This window comes from Podarcis pityusensis (assembly GCF_964106645.2).
Source record: "Podarcis pityusensis genome assembly, chromosome: 1".
Classification (NCBI taxonomy): Eukaryota; Metazoa; Chordata; class Lepidosauria; order Squamata; family Lacertidae; genus Podarcis; species Podarcis pityusensis.
In genome coordinates, this window is record NC_138028.1 from 29,577,576 (window position 1) to 29,596,798 (window position 19,223).

The 19,223-nt window shown below is 41.7% G+C and overlaps 2 protein-coding genes across 2 annotated transcripts in view; one reads left to right on the forward strand and one right to left on the reverse strand.

The window, feature by feature from the left end:
- The window catches only part of SLIRP (SRA stem-loop interacting RNA binding protein), a gene marked incomplete at its 5' end in the record, with an annotated part of 4,812 nt that extends 1,232 nt beyond the window's left edge, over positions 1-3,580 (reverse strand). The window contains 3 exons of the mRNA XM_081003940.1: positions 890-997; positions 2,881-2,939; positions 3,415-3,580. Coding sequence (XP_080860066.1) covers positions 890-997; positions 2,881-2,939; positions 3,415-3,580 — 333 coding nt within the window. The remainder of the gene's footprint in view (positions 1-889; positions 998-2,880; positions 2,940-3,414) is intronic.
- On the forward strand, positions 3,581-18,233 carry ALKBH1 (alkB homolog 1, histone H2A dioxygenase). Its single transcript, XM_081003929.1, has 6 exons — positions 3,581-3,725; positions 9,813-9,921; positions 10,185-10,347; positions 14,372-14,462; positions 15,235-15,428; positions 17,404-18,233. Exons 1-6 carry the CDS (start codon positions 3,594-3,596, stop codon positions 17,825-17,827), a joined length of 1,113 nt encoding a protein of 370 aa, XP_080860055.1. The 5' UTR covers positions 3,581-3,593; the 3' UTR covers positions 17,828-18,233.
- The last annotated feature ends 990 nt before the right edge of the window (positions 18,234-19,223 follow it).

Genomic DNA, 19,223 nt, shown 5'->3' on the forward strand with positions numbered 1-19,223 from the left:
AGAACAGGAATTGCGGCGTGGTGGCGGTGCAGCAGCAGCAGCAGCAGGAGACCCCATTAGCTAAAGTGGTGCTTCAGGTTAAGAACTGTTTCAGGTTAAGAACGGACCTCCGGAACAAATTAAGTACATAACCAGAGGTACCACTGTATGTACAAATCAGCTGTGTCAGTTGTTTTCTCCTTGCCCTGTTCTCTGTGGTCAGCTCGGCTTGGGAAAGTGGTGGGTTGAGGCTTAACACTAGCATTGCCCCCTACTCAGTGCTGCCTGTAAGGTGGGGGGGAATTACTATAACACAGTAGGAAACAATTCTCTTCCTCCTCCACGCAATCAAGCAATGAGACCGTGTTAGGAGAGCGCAAACTTACCCTCTCCTTACTCAGACCATGATGATATATTACACCCTGTAGATCAGGAGTGGGTAAAACAAAGACATGCCACCAAATGCTGGCTCTCAAGACTCCTCAGTCCACACCTTTCTCTTTTACCAATCTGGAACATGTTCTTTAGCTGTGGTGCCGCCTCTTGCTTTTCTATATGGACAGGTGGATGGATAAAGCCTCTGGTTTTGCAAGGCTCTTAGGTAGCCTACTGTAAGTCACATCCACTGCTCTGCCCACTTTCTGGACCCCATCCACCACTGGCGTGTAGGCCTAGAAGGTTGTCCACAAGGGATTATGCCCCTTGGACTGAAAACTATTCACTCCCCTGCTTATAAATCTGTTGTATTTATGCAAGTCTCAAGTCACTTATTAGGTCTGAACTTGTGAAAGGTCTGAAATGTGCAACAAACAAGCTAACCAGGCCATTCTCCATGTTCACCTTTAAATATAAAATAGCAATTCTCTTCTAGGATAAGAAATTCAGTATGCACAGTACCATAGCCTCTTACCTTAGCTCCTTCTAGAATATGAGTGTCTTTCTGCAAAGTATTTTTAAGACCTTCTTCTGTAGAAAATCCAACCCAGCCAAAACCTTTGTGGAATCCCGTTTCTTTATCCTAATCATCCAAAACAAGTACGTTGAATTGATTTAGATTTGATGGATCCTATGTACTTAATCAACTACTGCTTAAATGCTACTTCAGTATGGACTACATGTGCCCTTTTCACCTTCAACAGAAACCTGGTGAACAACAGCGTCATGCAGAAAGCCATTACCAATCATAAATGTTAAACAACTGGCAAATTATATTCTCTTCCCAGCAGACTAGGAAGTTTCCTAGCCACTTATTTCACTGGTTTATGTGGGATGACAAGAATGAATTTGCTGGAAGCTAACTAGTTGCCTCAGGAGTAGCCAATGTGGTACCCTCCACATGTTGTTTAATTCAAACTTCCATCAACACCAGGCATCATGCACAAAGGCAACCCATAGTTACTGGGGTGGTGATCAGGTGGGATTGCTATGAGGAATTATAACAAATATAGAGTAAGCCATCTGTGTCAGCAATGAAAGCATTGCATTGACTGAGTTTAAACTATTTTGATAGGATTCTTGATCAATCCACACCTCTGCATCCCTGTTCCATCTCTCTTGCTTCCAAAGTCACGTACACAGCCCAGTTGCTTCGCCAGGCAGGCTCTTGGGCCATAAAGGTATTGGGCAAGCTTCTCTGATGTAGCTTTCTGATATGGTAATCTTAGGATGTTAATCTTAGGGCCAGGAAACAGATCTCACATGAAGGTGATAATGATTGCTGTCCTCCCGGCCATCCTCCTTATCATGTGTGTGGACTCCTTTGTAGTTCTGTTAATTAGTTTTGGTGGTTTAACTTGTTCCCACAAGGGTTTGTTGAAATGCTCAGAAGAAATCTGATTGGTTCTTACGAACACTCTGTAAAAAGCTCTTTTGTAAATAAAACTACCTGGGCCAGGGGCTGCAGACAGACAGAATATTATATGCACCCTTCCCAGAGTCTTGCTGGTTCAAGTCTCTGTGTCTATTCTTATTAATCAGAGTTCAATCCTTCCTTTACTTTGTGAACGCCTCACTGGGGGGTTGAGAATTTTCTGGGGGAAACTAATTTTGGATAGGCCACTGGGAATGAGTGGAGTTATAGCTGAAATCCTATAAGCTGGGAGTAAATCCTCATTAAAAGAGGACTTACTTGTGAGTAGATATGTGACTGCACTGTAAATATAAAATTTAAAGGAAAGCAGTAACATTTTGTACTTGATTGCCAGTATCCAAACACAAAATACTCAACTTGGAACATGATCTAGCCATAGTTGCATAATTAACCCTTCCACTGAAATCATTAAGATTTCAGTACAAAAGTAATGCATTCCCATGAAACGCAAAGTGCTCATTTTTTGATGTCCTGTCATGTTAGCACAGCAAAAGCTGTGTGTGTGTGTGTCCCTGTATCCCTGATTTAAATACACAAGCAGTGAACAGCACAAGATAGGAAGCAATCTATCGTAAAGTGGGAACTGTATGCCCTTCATATTAAGTGGATAGTGCATGCTTTTCTTTAACCCTGAGATATCAGCGTCTGAGCACAAGCAGCCCTTAGATGCAGATATCACAGAGGGCAGAAACTAGCTGAAAGTCCATCTGAAAATAAAGTTTGTAAAATGCATGGGAAGAAAAAGAACCATTGGTGGCCTCTGCTAAGTGTGTTCAAATACAGTTCTAAAGGTGCCAGCAGGGAATACTGCATTGTCTCAATCATTTGACTTTTTCTTTTATAATTTTCAGATGCATTTTAAAATCCAAATGCAGGTGATGATACCAACTGGATATTAATATTTGTTAGGTGGCTTTGTGCCAGACCTGAATTTTACTGTTATATGTAAATTGCAATTGTATAAAACTAAAACGTGGTGGAGAAGAAATATTTTGTTGAGCTTAGGTTCAGTTAACGGCAATGATACTCACAAATGGCACCAAGCATTTTCTCACAGAGCCAAACTGAGCAAAATATTGTTTTACTTCATCTGCAAAAGAGAGAGAGTCATTTATCAAACCAGGTTGTCTTGGGGCGTTTCTGTGCATGACGACGACGTGGTTTTTAAATTAGGGCGAGAATAGTGGAGATCCTCTTAGGGCTGTACACATGGAAGATGGACCGCTGCAAAAGAATTCAGAGCCCTGCACTATTGCAGAGGAAAGGCGGTTTCTGTAGGTGCTGCTTGCATGGCGTCAGCCGAAATCCCTTCCTCTGTAGCCCTTTAGCCGGGGTACAAAGCCCTCAGCACAAGAAAGAAGGTGGGTTCGACTCACGTCTCGGGCCTCCCAAGCATCTGATGCAGGGATGGAGAAAAGGACTTAAAACCTCGGGAGCGGGAAGCGCCAGGCACCCACGCTATAACCCCGGCTAGCCGCCTTTTAAGACGCCAAAGGGGCCGACTTACAGCACCCCTTGGGACTCTCTAAAACCCCTTCCCGCCCCTAACCCCGCACCCCACTCACTTGGCCCCGCCGTCCACGGCACGCGGGCGACGAAGACCTCGAAGAGCCGCCGGGAAGGACCTGCCGCCGCCATCTTGAAAGCCAGGAGGAAGTAAGGCGGGCTCTCGCCGGCCAGCCAATGGGGAGGCGCGCTCGTGCCCTTTCCGCTGAGCGCGAGCAAGGTCATTCCCGGCATTAAGATGGCGGCGGGCGCCGTCTCGGCGCGGGAGGGTGGCGAGGACGCCTTCCGCCGGCTCTTTCGCTTCTACTGGCGGTGGGAGGGCTCGGACCCTTCTGGGGCCATTGATTTCTCGAAGCCAGCGGCGCGGCAGGTAAACCGGACGGTAGTGCCCTAACCGCACCGCCAACGCACGCTCTTGTCTCCATGGTGACAGCTGCCCCTTCCGGGTTCTTGCACGTGCCGCCCCCCCCCCGAGGGGGGGAACCTTCTCTCCTCCATCCCCCGTACAGATTTTGCCTCTGTATTTGCAGCTGAGCAGGAATGCCGGATGGAGGTGGGAAGGCTCCTCTTCTGGCAGAACTGAAGTTATTGGGGGGGCGGGTTTAGGCCAGCTACCCACAACATGTGCACTCAGGTGTGGAATTCCTCAGGAAGGGAGAGTGTCGATTTTTAATTTTAATTTTAAAAAGAGACTAGTACATCATATCGCTGCATGCAAGCAGCCACAAGCATTCAAAAATATAATTCACACACGTGCAGTCTGAAGCAATACAGGATTCTGCTTTTTTTTTGTATAAGGCGCATGAATTAACATATATGAAAAATCTAAACTGTTAGCCTTTTAACCAGCCATAAGAGAGATGCCAGCGGTTAAATCTGGAACGTTTAGTCTTCAAGGCAGTGCGCAGTATTACCAAAGTGTGGCTTTTCCACAAAATGACCCTGCGTTTCTGATTGGTGTGTGCTTTTGGGATTGTTGGTGAAAGGGGTGAAGGAGAGTGGTAAACTGAATCCTCATGAACGGTTGTGGGCAGCTAGAGAAATGAATGTCTTTTATTATAATAGTTTACAAATACTGATGATTTGTTTGTTCGTTTATATCCCAACTTTTCTCCCAGAAAAGTAGGTCATAAAAATTGAAGCAAACATGGATAAAAGCATATAAAAGATAATAGTTCAATTACTTTTCAACTATTATCTTTCATATGCTTTTAGCTTTCAGTTTTTTATCCATGTTTGCTTTAACTATAAGAGAATTAGAATCATATGAAAACAAATCTAGTAAAGAAAAAAACAGTGCAGCACTACTAAAAGCCCTTTGCTTAAGAACAGTTAGCTCCCCCAAACCCACCAGAAGATTACAGTCTTCACTTCTTGGCAGAGGGATAATGAGGGAGACAGTCTAGCCTCTCTAGTAAGGGAGTTCCAGCCTGGGAACAGTCACCAAGAAGGCCTCCCCCATATATGCCTGTGAGGGTGGCAGAATTGAAAGAAGGGCATCTCATGAAAATCTTGGAGCCCAGCCAGGTTCATTTGAGAGAAAATGGTTCTTTGGATAACCTGGGCCTAAGTGTAGGCTAGTTGTCTTTAGGATATCTTTTTTTTTGCTGCACAAGCAATGATACATTTATTGATATGGCATTTTCAAAAGATTAGCATCTTACAGCTGCTACAGTTTACTGATCTGTCACCAGCATTCTAATCTTTTCCACTGAAGGGAAATGGTGACAGTCAGAAGTACAGTGGTACCTCAGGTTACAGACACTTCAGGTTACAGACTCTGCTAATCCAGAAATAGTACCTCGGGTTAAGAACTTTGCTTCAGGATGAGAACAGAAATTGTGCGGTGGCAGCGCGGCAGCAGTGGGAGGCCCCATTAGCTAAAGTGGTGACTCAGGTTAAGAACAGTTTCAGGTTAAGAACAGACCTCCGTAATGAATTAAGTTCTTAACCTGAGGTACCACAGTATGTCCCATTGAGTTCAGTGAGGCTTACTCCCAGGTAAATGGGGTTAGACTTTCAGCCTGTTAATTTCATAAAGCTCTTTGAGAAAATTACCTATGGATACAATATCATTATACACACCTAGAGTTGCAGCACCGCCGGACACCTCTTGTGCTCAGATTGTGAATTGCAGTAAGGAAGCAACTCGCTGTCTGGACACAGGAAGGCCAACTTGGAATTGTTCACGTGTTCAGCAGATTACTTTTAATTATGCTCATGTGCGCTTACCAGATAGCTGGTTTTTCATGTGTAATCAAAGAAGTTATAATTACATTCCCGCAAATTTATCTGATGCTCAATGCTGCCTCAACAGACTGACATGGGTCCTGCCTAGTTGTTCAGTTTTAGAAAAGAATAGGTAAAGGTTCTTGAGCTCTCCTTTAGGAATGTGCTAGACATCTTTCTGTGATATAAGAACACATACATGAACATGAAGATAACACAGTACTCCTCCTACCTTAACCTCTACTATCTTAAACTTTTCTTACAAAAAAACCAAAACAAATAAAAAATTTTAAAAATAAAATGTAAATAAATAAAAAACGGTGAGATGTAGGAGTGCAAATATCCAGAGTGTGGGGGCAGGTGGGATTACTATGAGGAATTATAAAATATGCATCAAGCCATTGTGTCCACGATGAATGCATTGTGTTGACTGAGTTTGATACACTGACAATAATTTCTGACCAAATCCCACAACCCTCTGCATCTCTGGCCATTTCCTCTACTGTCCATCTCTCTTGCCTGACAAGTCACGTACAGTGCCAGTTGCTTCACCAGGCAGGCATCCTGGGTCATCAAAGATAGTGGGCAAGTTTCTTTGATGTAGCTTTCTGATATGTTAATCTTAGGATGTTAATCTTAGGGTCAGGAAACAGATCTCACTTGAAGGGGATAATGATCGCTGTCCTCCTGGCCATCCTCCTTATCATGTATATTGCTTGTTTATCACCTCCTGGGGTTGCCAAATGCTCTCCTTTGTAGTTCTGTTCTTTGTTTACCCCATGCCTAATTAGTTTCGGTAATTAAACTTTGTCCCCATGTGGGTTTGTTGAAATGCTCAGAAGAAATCTGATTGGTTCTTACAAACACTCTGTAAAAGTTCTTTTGTGAATAAAATGACCTGGGCCAGGGGCTGGAGGCAGACAGAGAGAGATTATTATACGCACCCTTCCCAGAGTCTTGCCGGTTCAAGCCTCTGTGTGTATTCTTATTAATCAGAGTTCAATCCTTCATTTACTTTGTGAACGCCTCATTTGAGAAGCAGCCTGAAGATGTGTAACAAATGTTCTACCACTATGGCACCACATAATAAATGAAATCATATCCATGTTTGAACATTTTTCTACTTGTTAATCATCTGGGTCAAAACTATATGTTACATACAGTAAGATGTCAAGTTTTTTTTATATGACTGTTGCTGCAATTAGGTAGAAAACTAGTGGGGTGGGGAGGGCATTCTGGTTTTTCTCTGAATATCTCTCCCTTTAGCTAGTTCTGCTTTGGGTTCTTAAGTCTAAATCCTTTAAAGACTCTTTATTTGTTTAAATATGTGATTTGTCTTTTGTATGAGCCTCAAGGCAATTTTAATATGCATCTTATCTGAGCTTAGGTTCTTGCCTCTGAAAACTAAAGTTACAATCACCTACTTGGTACTTAAGGGGCCGCTTCATATTTTTTTAACAATCAAGTGGCATATATATTTTATGAAATAAATAATAGGGTAATCTTTTTACTGGTCATGGTGCCTTAGCCATTGTCTTGAAAAATAATTGGCAGTTTATACACATGACAATGGAGAAGTAGTTTAAAAAGATGACCCGGTGATAATTATGGGCAACTAGTTGGCTGTAAGAGTTGGAAATCTAGATGAATATGCAAATTTCTGTGCACACTAAAAGATTCAGCCAAATTTAGTGGTGCCCTGATGAGCATTACCCTGCAAATAGAGTGCACATCCAAAAACATTTCTGCATCCATATCAGCTGGTTTATGAATGGAAGCTTGCTTTTTCACAAGGACTTTCCTCATTGGATCAGGGCAATGGAGTTAAAGTTTGATAAAAGTGGTTAAGGGGAATGTGATATAAATTGTATGAAACTGCATAAAAAGAGGAATCTGAAATGATTAACTCTTTTTTTAATGCTAGATTTATACAGTGCTTATTGAAAACAACATGAAACATATTAAAAACTCTTTATATAGACCAGGGGTAGTCAACCTTTTTATACCTACCGCCCACTAATGCATCTTGCTTGATGGTAAAATTTTCTGACCGCCCACCAGTGCTCGATGGAAGGAGGATTCGGCTTGTGCCGTAGAACCCCCTACCACCCACCTAGAATCCTGAAACGCCCACTCGATAGGGACCAGGTTGACAACCTCTGATATAGACAAAAATTTCTTTGGAACTCATTGCCCCCATCATCCTCTTTGGTGTCCTAGAGCAGACTCAGTTGCCAGAAGCCTAGATGTTGTGATCGTTGTTCTCTGTTAATGTCTCCTGTTGTTGAATTAGCTTTTGCAAATATTTGGAGGTCACCCTAATAGACTGTGTAAGAATGCATAGACAATTGTCCTAATTTTGGAATATTGTTGTTTAACGTTTTTAATGTAGATTTCTTATCCCTTTGATTGCTCTTTAAAGCTGAAAGGAGAGACCTGTATCATGGCCCACTCACTTGTTTGGTACATCCACAGTGCCTCTGATTATCATCATCCTTGTCTGTGGCAAATATACAAATTACATTTGTTCTTCTCTGTGCTTGATTTTTTTTAATCAATGGGCTTTAAACACTGGTGACAAGTCACAAAAGTTCAGTGTAACCTTGTAAGGAAACTGCATAGGAGTGCTCACTGTGTTATGCATTTTACTAGTTAGTTCTCCACTGTGTGTTCTGTCTCTTCCCTGTCTTTTTTTTAATTCCTCTTTGCATTATTATCAGACATGTTTCAGAAAGGAAGATTCTGTCTTGCCTATTGCTTCTTACCCACCTCATCCCATTATCTTCTGACTGTTGCAGGAAATTAACTACTGAAGAGAAAATTAACAATAAAGGTGACATTTTCAGGGTGACAGAGGATTAACACTGTCTTCAGTAACAAAAGATCCCTTTTTATTTCATTAAGAATAACATATTAAAAGTGACTACTAGGTATTAACAATTTCCGACTAGCACCAGTGCTTAGACAGGTTTACTGGTCCTCAGTTAATACTGTAATGAGTGCTGTATAATTACAGCCCTCCCAAGGAGAATTTCTGTCACAGAAAGAAGCTCTTCAGACCTAAAGATTGCATAATTATGATTACCCTCTTATTTCTTCAGCATCGTTTGTAATTTCAATTAAAATCACATATCCACCAGAGTTGGAAACTAATGCATTATCCCAATTGAAATTGGGATTCTACTCTGCCACAGGCTATAAAATGTTGTGGCTTTCTAGCACTAGCAATCCCTGTGTTAATAGCCATAATCGTACATAATGTTGGGATTATGGTGCAGACAGAAAAGTGAGCTGTTTGTCAGAACTCTGTGACTTCAGGTTTCACAACCTACTGAATCAAGAAATAAAATGTGCCACAAAAACCATCACAGGTCCAGAGAAGCAACTGCTGCTTTATTGTCTATCTGACAGTTCCCCTGTAATGAAAACAAATACTATATTGCTTTGAAGAGCTGAAATTCTAAATATAGCACATGCCTCTGACTCAGGTATTTTACAACCTGGTAGATTTCAGGAAGCATCGCGAATCAGTGCGATAGGTGTGCATCAATGGGAAAATTTGAGTGTAAGTTCAATTTCCTGGGTTTACTATTATTTCCATTTTAAAGCTATAGTAACTGACTCTAAAAGATAGTAGGCACAGTCCAGCAAACAGCCCCAGTACAACTAACATCAGGCCCACTTATTTCAGAAAAATACTATTAACTTTTGCTTCATTGTCCCCATTGACTTACTTTGATAACCCATTGAATTTAAAGGTAACACTATCCAATGAACTCTGCTGGCAATTAACATATTTTAGTGAACTTTTAGTATAAACTTGCCTTCTCCACAGAATATTTAAACTGGCAAGGTTCTTCCTCCCTTCAGCTGCTCTTTTTGAAGGCTGACTTTGGGAAATATCAAGGTGTTTTCTGAGCATGTCCAAACTCAGCACAAGATCTAGCTGGTTTCTCTGCTCTTGTTGGGAAAAGGCCCTGGAGAGATCCATCAGGCAGCTTAGTAAGGGACAAGGCACCCTCAATTCTGAGCTAAGGAGGAAGTTTGGGGCTTATTTTTGTAGATGAATTTAGCCTCTCTGAAACGTATTGACATCACATTTAAGACTCAGTTCCTTTCAAGGGGCAGATTGGGGTTGGTGATGGGCACAGCTCCTACTGGCTAATAAAATTCAGCCAGGTTTGTGGGTCACATTTCAGGTGTCTCATATTCAATTTTCCGCCACCAGATTGTCAGCTCTCCCCTGAGTTTTTCCTCAGTAAGTGATCACGATGCTTACAGAGCAGGACTGCGTCCAGTTAATCAATGGAAAGCCTATGGCCTCAAAAACTATCCAGGTGAGTGTGTTTGTATGACAAGCGAGGGGCAGGGGAGGACTTTTTTGATGTGGTGTTTGCTTCTCTCATTATTTATGATATAAATGTTATATGATCCAAATTTAGTTGGGAGAACAGTTTGTAGCAACCTGTATTGTTTCTGAAGGACATAGGTTGTAAACTTGTAAGCTCTGTGTTCCTGCTGTTTCTCAATGTTCTTTTCAGTGCTCACATGTATAGAGGCCCTAACAATCTCTTCCCCATCCACCTTCATTTTTGTCTAGGGTTTATATTTATCCCAGATCCCTTCCTTCCTGGCTGCCAGCGTCACTGGGTGAAGCAGTGCCTGAAGACATATACCCAGAAGCCTAATGTGTGCAATTTGGATATGCACATGTCTTCTACTGAAACCACTGATCTGTGGGGGAAGAGTCAGCATCAGTTGCGGTATGTCCTGGTTCCAAATAATCCCAAGGCAATTTGATAAAAGGTCATTTACATACAGTGGTATCTCGGGTTACATATGCTTCAGGTTACATATGCTTCAGGTTACAGACTCCGCTAACCCAGAAATAGTGCTTCAGGTTAAGAACTTTGCTTCAGAATAAGAACAGAAATCGTGCTCCAGCGGTGCGGCAGCAGCAGGAGGCCCCATTAGCTAAAGTGGTTCTTCAGGTTAAGAACAGTTTCAGGTTAAGTACGGACCTCCAGAATGAATTAAGTACTTTACCCAAGGTACCACTGTATCTCCTTTATATCCCAGTTCAATAATCACTGACCCCATCTGTATGAGTGCCATTGGTCACTCCCAGAGTTGGCTCATTCAACAACATCATGAATTCAAGCCTTTAGTGTCATCAGCCCAGTATTGTGGAATACTCTGCCAGTAGATACTGCAGGCACCTGCTGTTTCAGCTTTCAAATGCCTGCTGAAAGCTTCTATTCTGTCAGGGTTATTCAGACAGTTGAGAGCATATCCACAATAATTTCTGATTTCAACTTTTTTATTTTTTTATTGTATTTTGTATTGTTTTAACTGCTCTGATTTTTTTATGAATAGTTATATATAAATATGTTTATAAGTAATAAAGTCTCTTAACTGTGTTTTAAGTGTCTGGTATTGTCTTTGGTTCTATTTAAGTATAACCAAGGAGCTAACGTATTTCTATTCAGATTATTTAATAGTAACCAACTTGTTCTTTGAAACAAACTAGGTATTTACTATTAAAAAAAAAATAAATACACGGAAAATAACCCATTGATGTTTATCCATAGTGTACTAATTTCAAGAGACAGCTTTGTCTTGGTTGCTAACTATTCTCAGTGCTGGATTCATGAACTTAGAGGCCCTCTGTGCTGCTCTGTGCTGTTCATTCACCCTATTACATGTGACTGTGTCAAAATTAGGGTTGTATAAGGATATAATAATAATAATAATAATAATAATAATAATAATATGCTTCCCTATTACCAGACAACTTTAGAACAATTCCTGCTGTAAGTCAGAGCAGGGGACAAATGCCAGCTCCCTCGGCCTGAAAAGCAAGATGAGCGCTACACCCCATAGTCGTCTTTGACTGGACTTAACAATCCAGGGGTCCTTTACCTTTTACCTTTAGCTACTTCTAGTGATGGGGAGAGTGGTAAGAAAAATCATGTAAGCAGTTGAAAGCTTGGACTTAGCCAAGAAAGTGAAAGGCTTTCTCCCCTTTTCCCTTGAGGATTTCTTCTACCTCAACTTCTTTCTCTGAGGATTTTTTTGTCTTTGATTCTTCTGTGAGCAGTAGAGGAAGCTGCGCTGCTCAAGCAGTTTTGGAGATACAATTTTTGCAGCATGGCAGTGAATTAACCTTATTTGTAGTTGTTTGACCTGAGTTTTTGACATTACAGTTGGGCATCCAGTCAAGCAAAGGGGCCAAAGGATTAAATGAGGCTGAAATGCACTTGCAGAGTAATGTAATTAAAACTTGTCATTATCTGCACATGGAGCCAGTTATTTGTAAAGGCTGCCGGTTCTATTTGACCCGGCAATGAAATTTAAATGCTGAAGTTTTACCTCTATAAAACTTTCCTCCAGCACCAGGATAAAGGATTTCAACAGTGGCTGTGTAATTGCCCTGGGAGGTCTTAAATGGTAAAGTCAGGTGATTTGCGCTTCTTTTCAGTTGTTATTTTAAAAGTCTTTTTTATTGCCCAAATATGGGCTTTTGGGTGTGTTCTCTGATTTTGATGTCTGAACTGACTTATAACAAGTTGATGGTTTAGAAATACCCCAATAAATAAATATTTGGAACTACAGTCATACCTCTTGTTACGTTCGGTTCAGGTTATGTCTTTTCAGGTTGCGTCCCGTGGCGACCTGGAAGTACCAGAAAGGGTTACTTCAGGGTTTCGCCACATGCACAGATGCGCAAAATGGTGTCATGCGCAGAAGCGGCGACCCGCGCTTGCGCAGATGCGGGTTGCGTTCCTTTCAGGTTGCGAACGGAGCACCGGAACAGATCCCGTTCGCAACCAGAGGTACCACTGTAGTGTATTTCTGCTTTTAAGGTAATGTGGTGTAGACCTCTTTCCATGGTCAGAGATGTTAGGTGTCTGCCTTGACCTGGTTGTTGCAAGCAGATCCCACTGACAAACTTTTAATATCCTTTCTCTTTCGTTTTAGAGCTAATTTCATAGTGACCGAAGACAGTGATGCCATAATAATAATAATAATAATAATAATAATAATAAATAATAGTAATAACAACAATAATATATTTCTTAAATCCTGCCCAACCGACTGGGCTGCCCCAGCCATGCTGGACAGCTTTCCAAAAAAATACAGAGGGAAAGAAAAAAAGAAAGAAAGCATTATAAACTTGATTATACCAAATTGAATTGCATACACACACAAAAACAACAACACAATACTCAATGTAGGTGGACTCGGGAGACCTGGAGGCTTCCCTGCACCTTTCCACGCATAGATCTGTGACCTACAGCCATTTCTTTGCTACTCTGGAGCTTCTGTAGTTTTCAAAGTTTTGCAGATGCATCTCAGTTCTGCTGTGCAGCACTGTCTGCCATCTTAATTAGGGGCACCCTGCCAAGATGTGTCAGTGTTCTTCAACCAGATCTCCAAACTCACTTGCTGTTTCTCCTCCCACTCACCCAGCTCTTCCAGTGCTCTTTAATCCTGACCTGCAGTTCTCCCTGCTGCTTTGTTCTCAGCAGCATGGAATATCATATTAGGCACGACAGCAATTGCTTGTGAAGCTACGTGAAAATATGAAGACCCGAGCAGCTTACTAAAAATATGTCATGAACTTTGTGTCTCTCGGTCAACTACAACATAGTTTCTCTAGGCACTTAGAAAATTAATTTGCAAGTGCCAAATTCAGTGCAATTTGTCTGTGTCTTGGAAGCTTGGGGCTGCTTGTGGATCTCAGTGTCACAGGCAGTGCTAAAAGTTATTGCACAAAAGTAACTGGATTTCTTTTTGGTGAGATTAAGAAAGAAAATAGAATAATTTATTCTGTTAAAAAGGGATAGTAGTAGTGGGTGCAAGTTGGATTTCTTCCTGTGCACTTAAAGATAGGGAGGCCCAGCTTTCCAGATCAGATACTGCTATTGAGATTATGTAACTTCAAGAATTGGTGGCCTGAATTTGTGTGCTTTTTTCTACCCTACCCGTCTTGTTTTCCTTTTGTATTGGATATTAAGCCTGCCAGCAGCTACTACCCTTTAAAAATATATCTGTACACTGCTTAGAAAATTTTAGGTTCTTCACAAGTGATAAATAATAATAAAGAATTTGAGCCACTTGGCACTATCATTTATCAAAATGCTCTGAAAAGAGGCCCCCAAGTTGCGTGTCTTAGTATTTCATTGATTTGAAATGACAAGTTACAGGAACATGCAATTATCTGTGGATTGGGAAACATGATCTTTTTATCATTATCCCATGCAATCCTACATGAATTCTGATAGGCAATCTGCCATATTGTTGCAAGAGAAAAATGGAATGGGTTTCAGTTACTTTAGATTCAAAGATATTTCAAGATGGAACTTTAATTCCTCCAGTCAGACCAGCTCAGCTTTCCATGAAGCCTCTTACACAAATTGACATCTTTCCCAGTCTTGGAAATACTCATCTTATCCAGCTTTTCTTCACCCTTCCATAGTTCCATTTCACTTTTCCAAAATACTTTCTGTGAATTGCCTTAATCGACCCTTCAGCTCACAGCCCATTTTTTTCCGCTTTATATTTTTATCATTGAACCTATTGTTGAAAATGTAGCACAGATCAAAACTGACTCACATTTGTACAAGTAGTAATGAGACTCAAGCTTTATGGGCAGGCTTTTTTAAAGTTAAGAATTGTATTAAGCTGCATCAAAAACTTGACTTTCTGTATAAAACTCTTGCAGAGATTCATAATTGAAATTGATTTTTTTTTTTTTGGTAATTTTCTTTTGTATCTTTCCAGAAACAAAAGTTCCAGCAAACGGGCCTCAAAAACTTTACTGGAAAAGCTTCGCTGGGTGACTTTGGGTTACCATTATAACTGGAATACAAAGGTATTCAAGGACAACAGAGCCTCTTGGCAATGTATAACAGGAAGATAATATGATAGCAAATATTTGTTGATTTTATTTTTGCAGTGGTTAGAAAATGTAAGCATAAAGTCACTGTGCAAGCTTTCTGCTAAAGACACCATGGCTTCTTAAAGATATTTGAAGCCAAAACATTCTAATCAGATTGAAAACTTGAGGTAGAGTGAGAAAGAATTGTCTATCAGCATGCTGCAGACATGCTTAACCAAATGAGCCTGCAGCCTTATCTGCTTATTGTCTGGCTTAATAAGAAATCCACCTATTCCCAGTCTTCTCATCAGAAACATTTAGCAAACCATATTGAGGTTTCTAGTTCAGGGAAGTTTGTATTTAGGAATTTGTGGGAAAGATTCTGGACTATGTCACCCCTGTGTGAAAAATATTAATCATCATGTCTGATATACTGAGTGTCTTGATTTTTGTTCCTGGGTCTGAACTACAAAATCACTGTTGCAACCGCTAGCACTAACTGAGCTTCTTGTTGGCAATAGCAGAGGAAGTGACAGTTGAGGCTCTAAAGCCCATTTTGAATGGATGTTACACTTGGAACTCCAGTAGGGAAAGCTGCCTAATCTGCTCCCCACTTCAACTTTGGAAAGGAGATAGTGGGCTCCAACACAGCCAGGCATTGACCTAAAACTCACTTTAAGTCACGACTGGATTTGTTCATAGGATGGCTTTGTTCCTCTGGAATTCTGTTTGTGTATTTGTTGTTGTTCTTTTGCTCCTTCACCAGAAATATTCAGCCAACCACTACACGCCTTTTCCATCTGACTTGGCTTTCCTCTCGGAGCAAGTGGCTAAAGCTTGTGGTTTTCCACGTTTCCAAGCGGAAGCAGGAATCCTCAACTACTATCACTTTGATTCATCTCTGGGAATTCACGTGGATGAGTCTGAATTGGACTATTCTCAACCGCTTCTATCTTTCTGGTAGGCTACCCAAACATTTTGTAAAAGGCAGCGTACACCTTTCATATTCTAGCTAATGCATCTTGATTAAAGTGTACAAATGACAGGTTTCATGTGGCAAGCACAAACTTCCTGCCTCTGGAAATATGAAGTGTAGGGAAATAGGGCAGATCAAGATCATGGGCAGCAACCGACTACTGATCCAGAATAGTAGGATTGCTGAAGTCTATGGGAGCCATTGTTTATTTCATTTATAAACATTGATTCCGTATCCCACCCCCCCAATAACAGCCCTGTAGGCAAGCCTGTCAATTGACCTTTGTCCATCCCAACATTCTGCACTGTTCCTGAGTTTCTTCTCTGTAAATTTGAGGTCAGACTGCATGTGAAGGCTACAACCCAAAATAGAAGACCTATTCTGTGGAAGAAGCAGGGAAGGAGTACTTCTTAATGCTTCTTTTTCTTTACTGTTTACATTGGGGAAAGTGCCAATATATAATTTCTATTATTGGGGTTAGAATGGAGAGGGAGTTTTAGCAGAAAAATCACCAGTTGGGAGATAGTTGAGAAACACCCCACCAAGCCTTCATGGCTGCGTTTTGTAAAAGAAAATAATAACACCTGGGACAAGCTACGTGCTGTCAGGTGTCCTGTGTGGTTTGGCCCTGCGAATAACTTTGACCATTACATAAGAACAGGGCAAGCTCACCCATGAGATAAGGTGAGGCCTCCGCCTCGGGTGGCAGGATCCACAGCGGCAGCAGATCCCAATGTAGATATTTAGTCTCCCCCCACCCTTGTTTCTGATGTAGATCTTCACTAACCCTTCTTCAATGATAGGGAGTAGGACACCATTTTGCAATTTGCCTCAGGTGCTAATATGTTTTGGAAGTTGCCCCATACCTGTGAAACACCCTCCCTTCAGATGTCAAGGAGATAAAGAACTATATAACTTTTAGAAGACATCTGAAGGCTGCCCTGTATTGGGAAGCCTTTAATGTTTGATGTTTTATTATGTTTCAATATACAGTGGTACCTCAGGTTAAGTACTTAATTCTTTCCGGAGGTCCGTACTTAACCTGAAACTGTTCTTAACCTGAAGCACCACTTTAGCTAATGGGGCCTCCTGCTGCCGCCGCGCAATTTCTGTTCTCATCCTGAAGCAAAGTTCTTAACCTGAAGCACTATTTCTGGGTTAGCGGAGTCTGTAACCTGAAGCGTATGTAACCTGAAGCGTATGTAACCCGAGGTACCACTGTATGCTGTAAGCCGCCCAGAGCGGCTGGGGAAACAAAGCCAGATGGGTGGGGTATAATTAACCTGAAGCACCACTTTAGCTAATGGGGCCTCCTGCTGCCGCCGCGCAATTTCTGTTCTCATCCTGAAGCAAAGTTCTTAACCTGAAGCACTATTTCTGGGTTAGCGGAGTCTGTAACCTGAAGCGTATGTAACCTGAAGCGTATGTAACCCGAGGTACCACTGTATGCTGTAAGCCGCCCAGAGCGGCTGGGGAAACAAAGCCAGATGGGTGGGGTATAATTAGCGACATTATTATTATTATTTATTAAGTCAGGTCCATCTAGGTCAGAATTGTGTGCTGACTGGCAGCGGCTATCCAGGATTTCAGGCAGGGGTGTCTCCCAGACCAACCTGGAAATGCCAGGGATCAAACCTGGGACCTTCTGAATGTAAAGCAGATGTTCTGCCATTGAGCTACAGCTCTTTCCCTAATAAACGTGTTAAAAGTACCATAAGAGGAAGGGTGTGGGGAGCTGTTTGTTTGCTTTAGAGTTGAATGAGATAACACTTTGGAAAGTGCATATGTATTATGTAAATTATAACATAAAAAGAATGAATATAGCACAGCACGGGTGGTCTTTATGTGTGCCAAGTTGCAGCGGAACTTCCACCTTGCCTATTGAGAAGAGAATAGCTGGTAAAATCTTCCCATAGCTACAGTTTTACTAACTGCCTTCCCTCTTTTTCCTCTGTTTAGTTTTGGACAGTCATCCATATTTTTGTTAGGGGGGCTGAAACGAGATGAAGCCCCTGTGGCCATGTTCATGCACAGTGGGGACATGATGATCATGTCCGGCTTCAGCCGCCTGCTGTACCACGCAGTCCCCAGGATTCTTCCCAACCTGGAGGGGAAGCCTTTGCCTTCTTGCCTGGAGCTGCCTCTCCCTGCTGACCTTCCTGAAGACTCTGTTATGGAGCCCTGCTCTCAGGAGGACTGGCAAGTCTGTGCCAAGTATCTGCAAGCATCCCGTGTCAACATGACTGTCAGGCAAGTGCTTGCTGAAGGTCAGAGCTTCCCAACTGAAGCCAGGACAGGGAGAGACCTGGATGCTTCCTCCGTAGGCTCTTATCATGAGGAGCACAGTGAAATAAAAAAGCACAAGTCTGATTCGGGCAGCTGAAACCTGGCCATATGGAGCAGCAACATACAAAGTGGATGTGTAACAAAACGTTTTGAACTTTGTGGGCAAAGTACGTGGCTCAGACCAAAAGACTACTTGTGTTGTGTTTTCTCCCAAGGTCACACAACTAAAGAATGTCACTCCAGTGCTTTGGTTAACACCATCTGAATATAATATACATTCCCTGACTTATAGCTGTGTTGTTACTCACTGTTACAAGTGACATCTTTTAGAAGACATCTGAAGGCAGCCCTGTTTAGGGAAGTTTTTAATATCTGATGTTTTATTGTATTTTTATTTTTTTGTTGGAAGCTGCCCAGAGTGGCTGGGGAAACCCAGCCAGATGGGCGGGGTGTGTATGTATGTATGTATAAATAAATTATTATTATTATTATTATTATTATTATTATTATTACTACTACTACTACTACCACCACTACTGTGAGGTATTAGGACTGGAGGGAGGCACCAGCCAAAGGAGCAGCTGTTAAGTCTCAGATTTTTGCAACCCTAGGTCGTGCCTAAAATAAGCAGGTATGGGTCTGTTTCCTGCCTAGGCAGGAGGCCATAAGGGGAACCCAGAGGAGGGAATGTTACAGATAAATAATAAACCAAATTTTAACTTTGGTTCAGACTGAAATGGCCATTCAAAGACACTTTGCTTGCAGCACAATGTACATCCCTTCATACTGCTAGCCTGAAGTCCTCCTGAGTTGTCTAGAGAGACCTGCTGTATGCCTTGCAATGTGCTTATTACCCACTGACTGATACCAAGGGTTCATTTTGAGGGTGGGATGAGGCTTTTATTTAAAACAACCTCCCTTTCTCGGAGGAAAATAATTAGGGACTGTGTAGTGATTTTTCTATTCAATATGTCCTTTTCTTCCCCTTGTCTCTGAATACTAAAACTGCCCTGTTCCATCAGCGTCAGGCCGTTTGGCTGCCTGCATAATGCAATCTTTGCAGTCTGCCTCCTTCAGGAGCAAGCAGAAGAGAATGACTTTACAAACAGGAACAATGAAGTTGTAGATGAAGCGCCCAGAAAGAAAATTAATCAGCGACTATCTCTATTGCCCAAAAGGTAAATATATTGAAACAAATAAGGACAACACAGTCTTCAGTGCCCATCTGTTTTAGGATTCCGACTTCCCTATCTGGTTTTTAATGCAATTTTAATTGCCAGAGTGCAGCGCTCTGTCCCAGGGGTGTTTTGTCGCACTTTTCCCATGAATAAGCTTACTCTGTTTTAAATTAAAGATCCCTATCTGTCTTGGAGGGCTGTTTCTCTCTCTTTCCTCCTCCCCTCCTCCTTTTTGCTTAGTTATTTTGTTCATGCTGCAGTATTGTTCATGCTGCCTTGAGCAACTCTCACCTTTTCCTTCAGGCTGTGTCTAGC

Coding starts and splice junctions, on each gene's coding strand:
- ALKBH1 (XM_081003929.1), top strand. CDS start 3,594: ATGGCGGCGGGCGCCGTCTCGGCGCGGGAGGGTGGCGAGGACGCCTTC. Junction 3,726..9,812: donor CGAAGCCAGCGGCGCGGCAG/GTAAACCGGACG, acceptor TTCCGCCACCAG/ATTGTCAGCTCTCCCCTGAG. Junction 10,348..14,371: donor AAGAGTCAGCATCAGTTGCG/GTATGTCCTGGT, acceptor GTATCTTTCCAG/AAACAAAAGTTCCAGCAAAC.